This window comes from Anabrus simplex, chromosome 5, assembly GCF_040414725.1.
Source record: "Anabrus simplex isolate iqAnaSimp1 chromosome 5, ASM4041472v1, whole genome shotgun sequence".
Classification (NCBI taxonomy): Eukaryota; Metazoa; Arthropoda; class Insecta; order Orthoptera; family Tettigoniidae; genus Anabrus; species Anabrus simplex.
In genome coordinates this window covers 179,684,630-179,697,210 of record NC_090269.1, presented here as the reverse complement: position 1 = coordinate 179,697,210, position 12,581 = coordinate 179,684,630, and the positions used below count along the sequence as shown (strand labels likewise).

The following is a 12,581-nucleotide window of genomic DNA, read 5'->3' as shown; positions in this document are numbered from 1 at the left end:
CGCGCCGGAGTCCATCTCCCGGCAAAGGCTAATGTGCGGCGCACCAAACGCCAGCTTATCTGGGGACTGTAAATAAACTTCGCATCTGCGGCGTCCTTCACCATGACTACCCCTCTCATAGTAGCGGGAGAGAGGTATCTCAGGGTACTTGAGGGGTCCGGGGAACCTCGACTGGACATCAGCAGCGGCAGCTGGTCTTGCCGTCAAAATTTTCAGCATGTAGTTGGCATTCTACAGCAACAAAGACATTCTAAAAAAAAAAAAAACCACACACGCACGCACGCACGCACACACACACACGCACACACAAAAGACTTTGAAATTATTTTTTCTCGTCAAAATTCTTCTACCAATCAATGTTAATAGACTTGGCAAATTCCTCTTCAACTATTAATGTTTCTTCCAAGTTCTTCCACCAATCTATTTGCAAGAAAGTAGAAATTTCCTTCAATTGATGATTAATTTTTGGTAAAACAAAAAAAAACTACTTCTGTGTCGCCCCTTGGAAGGACACCGGGGGGGGGGGGGGGGTCTGTAGCGGGTGGTACACCCCTACGCCGCCGTTTTAAATCTTGCACCAATAAATCCTCCTCTACAGGAGAAACTCTGAACTTCAAAAACTGAATCAACTCGTTTCTCAGAAGATGTCACTACCGTAAATTTTGGGATTACGAAGTTGTCAATACTGTGTGGATTTCAACTTGTTTGGTTTTCCATTGATCAAGAAGTTTGGACATTGTCTCATAGATGTCTCTACCAAAAAAAAACTATGATCATGCACTCTGGTGCAAAGTGAGGGAACTTTCTTGAAGATATTTTGTACTCATAAGTTTTCTTATTACTAAATTTCATTCTTTCATTTGTGGGTTGGCAATATTAATCTTTTGTTTCTGCCAGTTTTGAAGTTAGCCAATCAATTATTTCTGTAATTAATTTTTGTCCAATCGTGTCTTTCTTCTTCGATTTTTTATATTATATTATTATATTATATTTGCCTTTATTTGTAGTGGCGAAGTTAAGACTCGTGGTCCTCTCTTACACTTAACCACACTTCATTAACAATGTACATCTGAGAACAATATTCATAATTTTATCTTAAAACTACCATTACAAACTAGAAACAAAGTATGAAACAAAATAACAAACTCTATAAATATTCTTAGTCATGTCTTAAAACTATCGTTACAGATTAAAAGTTGAATGACACAATATACCATAAGCACAGTAAACGTACATTCATACACACATTCACTCTATCAGATTCATTCAGCCTGGCGGCACACATCGAGGAGATGCGCACGGCAAGACAACTTCAAGGAATTTAAGGAACTTATGGCTCTAATGTTCTGGGGGAGAGAATTCCATATTCTAGCTCCATTTGCAACACAGGAACGGCTAAATGCTGCTGACCTGCTGAGAGGGATAGCAAGTGTACTGCCGGAGCGTGTGTTATGCTGGTGGAAAGAGGATAGGAAATTGAGTTGTGAAGATAAGTAGTATGGGATATTCTCTTAATACTCGAAAGATTAATACTGCCACGTGAAGGTTTCTATATTGTTCAAATTTTAGAAGGGAAAGTTTTCGATAATAAGGGGTAACATGAACATCATAGCGTAAGGAAAAGATAAAGCTAATACAAGAGTTCATAGCACGTTGTAATCGGTTTAGTTGTTCTCTCGTGGCATCAATTAGTACTACGTCACAGTAGAAAAATATAGGGAGGATAAGAGTATTTATAAGCCTAATTCTCATGTTTAGTGGCAGCATATTTTGATGATATTTTAGTGGGTGAAGGGACACGTACACTTTTCTACAGATATTCGTAATGTGCTCTCCCCAGTTAAGATTCTCGTTTATAATTACACCAAGATTTCTTACCGAGTTTTCGTACGGAATAATTTTACCAGATAAAGTTAGTGGAGGAATGTTTTTGTTTTTTGCCGCACTGATTTGTTTCGTCTGCCCAACAATAATAGCTTTAGATTTTGATGGATTAATTAAAATACAGTTTTCATGAGCGTATGTACAGATATTATGTAAGTCAGAGTTCATATAACCTATTGCTTGATTGATGTCTGAAATTTTGGATAAGAGATCTGTAGATCGTCAGCATACAAGTGGTATTTACAGTGTCTTAGCCGTGTCAATATATCGTTAATATACAAGTAGATAACGAAGAGAAGTGGTCCAAGTACAGAGCCTTGTGGTACTCCTGAATATTTCATTACCCATTCGGATGACCTATTCTGAAGAATTACGCGTTGTTTTCTTTCCGTAAGATATGAGAGAAAGAATTCTAGAGCTGTCCGTCCAAGGTGAAGTGATTTCAATTTAGCAACCAGTACGTCTATATTTACTGTGTCAAAAGCGCTGCTAAAATCAAGAAGTGTAAGTAACGTCACCTGCCTTTCGTCTATAGCACGTCTCATGTCGTCTGTAACTTTCAGCAGGGCAGTGGCCGTACTGTGTCCCTTTTTGAAACCTGATTGTAAAGGGTCAAGTAGTTTGTATTTATTTAAATAGTCTGTTAATTGCACGTGTATTATGCGTTCAAGAGGCTTGGAGAGAGATGAAAGTATGCAAACAGGTCGATAATCTGTTATAAGTACAGGTGAGGAAGTTTTGGGAATAGGATTTATAATGGCATTTTTCCACATTTTTGGGAAGAGGCCACTTGTGAGGCACGTGTTGTATATATGAGAAATGGCATAATGTGTGTAACTGTGTACTGTAGCCAATGAACGCCTGTGGGTGTGTCTTAATTATTCATGAAAGGTCTCAAATCTTCACCGAGGGTATAAAAACTGCTGATTTTCTTGTCTCTGGGCCACTTCATCAACTTCTAACCTAGTGTATGGACATGTAGCAGGAGGCGGGAAGCGCCTCTTTCAGCAGGCAGCAGCTCTTCAATAAGGTAATGGCCATTTAACATCTTTATTTCTTACTAGCTCAGCAGTTTCCTCGGGAAAGATCTGAATCCCCTTTACAATGTAAACTATCTTTCCAACATGTAATTTTTCTTTGCCGTTTGATGTAAAAAACTTCACTAAAATCTGTAACTGCAATTCGGGAATAGAGAGTGCTTTACCCTCTCGAGCTCCGCTTCATATTGATTTGAGGTGACTACGTTTGGTAAATGGTTTTCTTCCCTTCTGTAATACCTTAAAATTTTTCTTATACAAGTCACCTCCATAGTTTGGGAATAGCCCCTGTTTCATCGGCCTAGTGCCTCTTATGTTTTAAGAAGTTTCATGTAGTAGTGCAAGTACACGCCTCCATTCATCTTTGTGTTTTGGGCCACTTACTTAACCTGTTCTTTTCTGCTAAGGCCCAGTAAGTTGGGTACAAGATACCCCTGTTTCCTTGTATGTTGTGCCTCGAGGGCAGTTAATAGTAAAGTCTGTTATGGCCTTTAATAGGCTCAGAAAATTGAGAGCGGGTCAGCTCTTTTATTTGAGGTAAACGTGCCTCAGAGAGGCTTGATATTCAAAGTTGGGAATAAGTACTCCACATATGGAGGGGTTTTCTGCCCTTTGGTAAATATGTGGTTGTGAACTGAGAGCTCAGAAATTGTAAAAATTGGGGCTTGAAGCCCAGATTGTTAATTTGTCTCTAAATCTTGGCTTTCCTGGTCTTGTACCTGGTTGTCGGTTATTTGACTTCTTGTTATTTGTTAAATTTTGACATTCTATGTGAAAATTGTTAAGTTTTGCTATTTTCGAAAATATAACCTTTAATGCAATTTCAATTCATATCTCGGCCTTGTAGTTAGACCCATTCACCCCGGCACCTTCTTTCACCTCTGCCGATCCACTAAACCACGGTAACATTATTATTATTGTTATTATTATTATTATTTAGGTACGCTCAGGAGTAAAACAATCGTTATGATTGGATTGCTTTTATCGCGTTTTAAACCCACTTTCTCAAAATATTACGTAGGCTATATTGGCCCGAGTTACGAGATATTAAACAATCACTTTGTTAATGATATCGCCTGCTATATTAATAGCAACAACTGTGAATATTTCTAAACTAAATTAAAACTTGTTTCCTCATCCCGAGATGGTGCAGCCCCCAATGGAGAGGAGCTGCATGTACCATTTGTACCGCATATCAACCTTCCTGCCATTCTTATATCTCTGGCAGTACAGTGCCGGGAATCAAACTCAGGCCCCCGAGAATGGCATCATGTAGTGCTAACCATTATGCTGGCGGGCATTCTTAATTACAAAAAAAAATAAAAGTAAAATACAGACATATAGCATGACTGATGCGTGCTTTAATTGCGCAGGTCGGACACGAAACAATTCACCTATTTGTACATCAACAGAGCTGCAGTAGGCCTACGCTACGGAGGCGACATTTCTTAACTACGGAACACAGATGTACCACAATACTTTGACGTGTTTCCATTGAGCAGGTCTTACGGACGTGACTATTCACAAATTTGTGTGATGTCATCGAAGCTGCAGTAAGGCTTGTACCTGCTTCAGAGCGGAATCGTCGTTTTTCTCTGATGATCTCTCTGTTTGCACCAAGGAAGAAAAGCATTCCGTAATCTGTTTTTTGTGGTATGAGGGTGTACCAGGAGCGGAAATTCATAGAAGACTTTCAGAACAATATGGGGACAATGTTATGCCACAGCGAAGTATTTACCAGTGGACTGAAGAGTTCAAAGGGGGTCGCACGAGCGTGAAGGATGAGGAAAGATCTGGGCGTCCATCTGCAGCCGTAACTGATGTCAATACTGAACAAGTCTGTGATATGATCCTGAATAACAGACAAATGACTGTTGATGGTGTGGCAAACCACATGCACATTAGCCATGGTTCTGCTGTTCTTCCTTGGTGGAAACAGAGAGTGGCACAGCCATCTTTCTCTATGGCATACCTGGTTTCTTCGCTAGTCTTTACATCTTTATATCGCAACAGCGCAAGCTGTACTAATCTGATAACACTGAATCCTAGCACAGACGTAGACAAACAGCGCCTTCTAGCGGCTGGTGAGCACACAACGCTATAGAGCCAACCTACAGACAATTAGAGCAAAATTGCTTGATACTTATTGACTTTCCCTCGCAGCATGTTCCACACCCTGGACAAATGCTCTCCAAGGCACAGAGGGGAAGGAGAGGAGGGATGGAAAGTCCATGTTAAACAACCAAATATCCCCATCACTGCAGTGAGATGAGTACTTTTTTCTTTGCCTGCAATTGTATGCAAGAGAGAATGTGTAGCTCATCATCAGTCAACAAAGTAGCTTCACAATGTTTGAGACAGAAGCATTATAATACGATGACTTGCTTGGCATAGCCAAACTGATCACCTACCATGGTCCTTTGTCGTGGATGGCGCCTTGGAGTACCCCCTCCACGTTCAATTAGCAGCCCAGTGGAAGAGTGTGCAGGTACTACACTCACAGACGGAGGATCAAGAGAGATAGTTTTCTTACGTCCACGGTTTGTTGTACCAGGAACTTTTGGGCCAACAATGGACGATGTATACTTGATGATTTCTGTATCAGGGGGTAAGCGAACACCACCAAGAATACTAGCTGGATCACTGGAACAGATTTAAGATCATTGCATATTATGAAATCTTCAAAACAATATCTGATATGAGAACAGAAATGAGATGAAAATGTTGGGCAGACTTCAAGCATGGCATGAAAAATGTTTGTATTAACAGAATTATTTAGGTATTAAAAGATTATATTATTTTAAAGGCTCAAGTACATTTCTTAATCATAATGATATTAATGAAGTAGAAGAAAAACTGACCAAAGAATAATATTTACCTTTAGATTTCTTCTGGTAATTGAAAAATTTGATCCCCATATCTGCATAAAATTTAAAACAGGTGGGTGAATTGAATATTGAAATCAAAAGCTCCAAGTGATGTGATATCTGACATCTGAGAGATCCACTGAAATGACCATACATCCTCCAGAATCAAATGAATTTTAACCTATAAAATAAAAAACCTGAGGTCTTTTACAAAAAATTAAAACCCCCAAGAATATTTGAGCTATCTAACAGTCTCCAGTAAATGAACTTAAAACGTCATATAAAAATGAAGACAATAGGGGAATAATGATGAAGGTTCAGTTTTTCTGATTTTTACGTTATAAATGTGCTTGATAAAGCAAATCATGTAGTTTCTTAGTGTCTATTCATTTCGGTTAAAGATAATCAGGGTCCAGAGATATTTACAAATAAAAATATCAGAAAGAATGGAAAAATTATGAGAGTACTTGTGTTTGATGGGAAAATGATTATCGTCCACTCTACTTTGTTTCTTAAGAAAATAAAATTTAGTGCTTACGAGTTTGCATGTCTGATTTGTTTCATGTTTTTATGTTCAAGTGTTGAATTTTAAATCGTAATTATAGTTTTGTTCGGTTATTATTTCTGGAGATTATTTCAGTGTGCCATATGTACGCCATCCTACACATAATCTAACTCTTGTAAAACCTTAATATTATGTTTAATATATTTGAATTATCTTTTATTAAATGCTAAGTATGACTATACCCTGTAAATAAGTATTGTACATTTGTTCAACATCAAATATGTATTGTGAATACGTCTAACCTCAAAATCTGTGTAGTTAAAAACTGTAGAAAACTCTGTAATATTCGTATATTGGGTATAATTCATTATCATTCTGATACATATGGAGGTTTCTGGAAACTTACTGTAATATTTTATTATCCAGGTACATGTAGAAACATTAAGAATTTTGTAGACTTCTCCATGTGTGTGTTTGTAAACTGTAATCGAACATTCGAGTTTGAAATACTCCAATCAAGAGACCAGTCAATCGACTGTTCCTTGTATGTTTGGATGTATTCCATTTAAAGTGTTGCAAGAACATTTCCAGAAGTCAATATTTGTAGACTGTTTGTCGAACAGTATATATGTCGAGCCGGCAGGCCGAGAGGCAAAAGAGAGACAGTGAGTAAGAGAATGTAAAGTATGGGTTGGAGTGAGTGTTACAGTAAGCTAAGGATTTGGTTGATATCTGAATTTGTCAGAATCAACTTCATTGAGAGCGTAGTCAGTCTTGCCTTGAAGTGAATAATCAGTGTATAGACTTGATATCTGTACTGTCAAAATCGACTGTGTGACGAAGTGAATAACCAGTGTGGAAACTTGTTGATATCTGTACTTGACAGAATCAACAGTAAATTGCTTCAGTGTGTTTCCCTTAATAGTTGTAGTGTTGGTATAATTGTGTACAGGTATAAGTATGCATTGTTAATGAATAGACGTAGCAACAATAAAGTGGTTTTATGCATGGAAGTGAGCATCTCTCGTGTGATATTTATTTACACCAAAATAAAATCAAATTGAGAATGATAAGTGAGGTGTTACAGTTAATATATGGCAGATTGGTATCTTGCTTGAAGTTTTCTGTAGACAGACATAGCACTGGTGGATCAACTGTGTCAATCTGTCCAAAGGCGAGTGTAGAACCCAACAACAGGTTAACAAAATCAGTTTTGCCAGTTACTTCCTGTAGTAAGATGGTGGACCATGAAGTTGACTGTGTAGTAGTAGCAGCCGGAGAAAAGTGTGTGGTACTATAGTTCACCAAATCAAGTCGAAGCTTGCTACTAAGAGGAAATTATTAGAGTATTAAGAAGAGACTTAGAAAAAGCACGGGAAGAAATCTGTTTTCTTGTGGATTGAGAGAACTGATCGTAAAAGAGGAGAAAAAAGAATACAGGTTAGTTCAGCCAGTCCTGAAAGTGAAAGCAGCCCCAATGAAAATACATGATGTAAGTTACAACAGTAAATCCTTTTGAATGTCTTGCAAATTCAGAAGAAAATATTCTAGTTGAATGTACGGAAGATATTTCTAGTAAACAAAGTAAACCAAAGGAGGTTAAGCATAAAACTCAGGTTTTACTTGTAGATGCTATGGTAAGGAATGCGAGTAGGAATATGAATTCAATGGTGTACTGTTATCTAGGGATCCAGGTTAATCTACTCCTTTGGAAACTTGATGATGTAAAAAAAAAAAAAAAAAAAACCAGATATTGTAGTGATCCTTGCAGGTACAAATAATATTAACAGCTCTCCTACATCATCACACATAATGGAAGACATGAAACAGCTTGTACGGAAAGTAAAGGATAAATTCGTAGGGCCGAACGTGTGCATAAGTGGAGTGATATATAGACGTGATGTTGACTATAGATACATTAATGCGATTAGTGCATGCCTTGACTGGATTTGTGAGGAGATGTACTTCTATTCATTGATAGGACATAGGGATATTGGAAGAGATGGCCTGCATTTCTACCAAAAGGGAGTTTCACATTTCAGCAGCCAGTTAAACAGAGTAATGGACAGCCTTCACAACAGGAAACTAGTAAGGAAGAAGAACGGTGGGCAAGTTAAGACAAACACAACCCCAAATGCTGAGACAACTCTCAGGATAAGTGGACCAGTAGATGATGATGATGATGATGATGATGATGATGATGATACCTGGAGGTACACCAGCCCTGTTCATTCAAATGAAGCGTCTTGAAGAATGCCATCTGATATATGAAGTTTGCAACAACTATTGCAAGAAGTTTGGACTTTTCTCTACAATGTCTCTACTAAAACACATGTCATGCCCTCTGGTGTGAAGAGGGATTATTAAGATTGCAAAGGGATTTGTTATTTTAAAGTTTACTAAACTGAGTTGTTTATTCCTTGTTTTGGGTGTGTAAAAGTTTGTAACACTTCTATCTCTTCCCGCCAACTTTGGATGCTGGCCAATAGAAATTTTTTATTTATTTTTTTAACCATTAAAATATGTCTTGTAGCTATTTAATTACCCAATGAAAATTGGGGGTGTGTCGGGCTTTAGCCCAGAGCTCTCTGGACCTTCCTCTCAGGTATAAAAGCTGGCACATTTTTCGACCAGGTTGTCTTATTGATCGTCCAGTCTACTGAGTGTGTGTTAATAGAGGAGGCGGAGGTGTCTCACCCATCATAGAGTATTTCATCAGCCTAAGGTAATGGCAGCCATTATATAACTAAGTGATAGCCTCTAAAAGCTAGCTCGAGGGGAAGGTTTCTAATCTTTAATAACCTAACCTTAAATTTCCAAAAATGTAAATTTCTACCTCTAAGGTAAATTTCAAACAAGCCGAAAAGAACTTAACTGAAATTAGGGAATAGAGAGTGTGATACCCTCTCGTATTCCCTCTCAACTTGATTTTGAGGTGACTATGACTTTGTAACTGTTTCATATTTTTGTAACTTAAATTTCCTCCATCTAGTCACCTCAGTAGCATTTAATTAGCCTCTGCAACTTCGGGCCATAGGCCCAAATAGTGTTTTAAGCTTCTAATTGCAATTTTCTAGGAGTGCAAGTTCGACTCCCCACTACTTTGGTTTTTCGGCCATTAACTTTAACCTATTGTTTTACACAAAGGCCTGGTAGAATGGGTACTTAGTACCCCTGCTAAACTTAAATCTTTTTTTGTTAAAGAAAGTTGTCGGTTGGGCTTTAAGACAGTCAATACTGTTTGGTTTTGTAAAATATATTTTGTGCTTTAGATAGGCCTGGACCTCCTTGAAAATGTAAATTTGATAGAGCAAAGACTCTCTGTTTATTAATGTTGAATGGTGCCTTTGGAAGGCTGTAATTTTATAAGATGTGGAGAGTAGTCTCCTATACAAACTTGTAGAGTAAGGAAGCTCTTACTTTGGTGTAAAAAGAATTGGGAGATCCATCTCCTTGACTGGTTTTTTTGAGGAGCTATAGTGCTCTTGAGAGTGTATAATTAGACAGCTTCAAGCTCAAAAATGTTAATCAATACTTAATCAATTTTATAAAATTTGTTACCCAATCTGAATGGATGAAAACCATAACGGTATAAGTGACATTTTAAAAAAAATGAGTTAAGTGCAGGATGTAACTCCGGAAGGATGTATCTTTTCACCAGCAAAGAGATAGAAGTGATAGTGATAATATTCTGCGCTCTAGCGATAGGTGGTATTACTACAAATAGCATGCTTTATATGAGTGTTAAGATGTTTAAATGCCTTTTTCTCTGAATCACCAAAATGCTTATGTGTTTTAGTCTCTCAAAGCGTAAAGTCTAACTTTTGGAAAGAAACAAACAAAAAAAAAAGTAGCAGAGAAAAAGGAACTATAACTAACTTTAGAAGTTTTAAGTAATCTTTGATTGTCATAAAGAGACATTCATGCCCGCACCTTCTTTCACCTCTGTGCATCACGGTATCCCCATAACAATAACAACAACAACAATAACAATAATAATAATAATAATAACAATAATAATAATAATAACAATAATAATAATAATAATAATAATAATAATAATAATAATAATAATATAGCCCACCTGGTGGCCACGATCATTAAGGCATTGAAGTCTAAATGGTCTGATACTGTGGTTAACCAGTTCGAGTCCCGTTGGTCGAAAAACAATCTCACCATCAGAATGTTTGCCTGGGATGGGGAGGTGGTGGTATACACTTTCTAATCACTAGATAGCGTGCCAAAAGCTTGGATTAAATTCCAAGCCTCTCCGCGGTCTTCATGTGGAGTGAGGGCATGTGACGCTGTTGATGGTGATTCATCTGTCGGATGGCAATGTTAAGCCTTGAGCAGACCCCTTGATTCTATTCGACAGGAGAAGGCTATATGCTGGCACCAGATTTCACCCTCTCTCTTTCTACTATCATATATCGAGTCATTCATTTCAACTCATTAACTCCTCTGATGAGGTTGGTGTCCGGAAGGGCATTCGGTCATAAAAAACCACGACAGATTCAACTCACCTCGTACCGAAAACGGGACAAGGATTGAGCAAACATAATTGTACCGGGTGGTACACCTCTACGCCACACATTTAAATCTTGCACCAATTAGAACTCCTCTACAGGAGAAACACTGAACTTGGAACTTGGAACTTGACCTACTTAAACTTTTCCTCAGAAGAGGTCACTGCCGTAATTTTGTGATTATGAAGTTGCCAGTACTGTGTGAATTTCAACTTGTTTTGTTTTCCATTGATCAAGACGTGTGGACATTCTCTCATAGATGTCACTACAAAAACTATGATCATGCACCCTGGTGCAAAGTGAAAGAACCTTTTTATGAAGAAAATTTGTATTCATAAGTTTTTTTCTTTACTAAATTCTGTTCATTCATCTTTGGGTTGGCAATATTTATCTTTTCTTTCCACCAGTTTTGAATTTAGCCAATCCCTAATTTCTGTAATTAATTTTCAGCCTATCACTGGTTTCTTCTCCGATTTATTGTGTAACTTTATGGTAACCAATAAAATTGAGAGGGTGTGGCTTAATTATTCAGGAAAGGTCTCGAACCTTCCCCGAGGGTTTATAAACTGCGGATTTTCACCTCTCTTGGCCACTTGATCAACATCTAACTAAGTGTGTGTATGTGAAGCAGGAGGCAAGAGGTGCCTCTTTCATCAGGCAGCAGGTCTTCAGAAAGGTAATGGCCGTTTAACATCTTTATTTCTTGCTAGCTCCGCAGTTTAACCCGAGGGATAGGGCCGAAACTTTAACGATGTAACCTACTTTTCTGTAATGTAATTTTCTGCCGGCTTATATAAATACCTTTAACTGTAAATCGGGGATAGAGAGTGCTGTACCCTCTCGAGCTCCCCTTCACATTGGTTTGAGGTGACTACGTTTGTAACTGGTCTTTTCCTTTTCATTAATGTCTTAAATTATTCTTATATGAGTCGCCTCCATAGTTTGGGAATAGCCTGTGTCATTTGCCTAGTACCTTTTAGGTTTTAGAATATGTATTTAGGAGTGCAAGTACACGCCTCCATTCATTTTGGTATTTCGGGCCATTTACTTAACCTGTTCTTTTTCTGCTAAGGCCCAGTAGGTTGGGTACAAGATACCCCCATGTCATTTTTGTAAGTTGTGCCTTGATGGCAATTAATTGTAAAGTCTGGTATTGCCTTTAAGAGGCTTGAAAAACTGAGAGCGTGTCAGCTCTTTTCAAGTGTTGTAAAGGTGCCTCTGGGAAGCTTGACATTGATATTTTGGGAGCATGTGCTCCAGGCATTACAGGATTTCTGCCCTTAAGTAAAGTTATTAGGTTGAGCGTGTAGCTCAGGAAGTGTAAAGTGAGGGCTTGAAGCCCAAGTTCTGTTTATACCACCAATCTTGTCTTTCCTAGACTCGTTTTCTTTTACCTTGTTACTTGCTTTGTTTTTTGTTTTTTGTTTTAAGAGAGAGAGAAAAATATAACCTTGTTACAGTTTTAAATTAACTTTGATTTGGTAGTTAGACCCATTCACCCCGGCACCTTCTTTCACCTCTGCTGATCCACCAAATGGTAACAATAATAATAATAAGAATAACTCAATTATACAGGCAGCAATAATGACTGAAAAGGTGACTGTGGTGATGAGACTACCACCACTACTACCACCACCACCACCACCACCACTGAAACAAATTTAATCACAGGGAAAGAACTACAAGTTTAAGCATGTTTTATTTTAATATCTGTAGCTTAAGAAATAAAACTCTTAGAACTAAATGCATTCTTAAGGGATTT

At 37.9% G+C, this 12,581-nt stretch overlaps 1 protein-coding gene across 11 annotated transcripts in view; it reads right to left on the bottom strand.

Annotated features, from left to right (window-relative positions):
* tou (toutatis) overlaps positions 1-12,581 on the bottom strand; it is a 1,002,029-nt gene that overhangs the window by 523,565 nt on the left and 465,883 nt on the right. For all 11 annotated transcript variants that reach the window (XM_067147191.2, XM_067147194.2, XM_067147190.2 and 8 more), the window contains one exon: positions 5,333-5,564. In XM_067147191.2, coding sequence (XP_067003292.2) covers positions 5,333-5,564 — 232 coding nt within the window. The remainder of the gene's footprint in view (positions 1-5,332; positions 5,565-12,581) is intronic.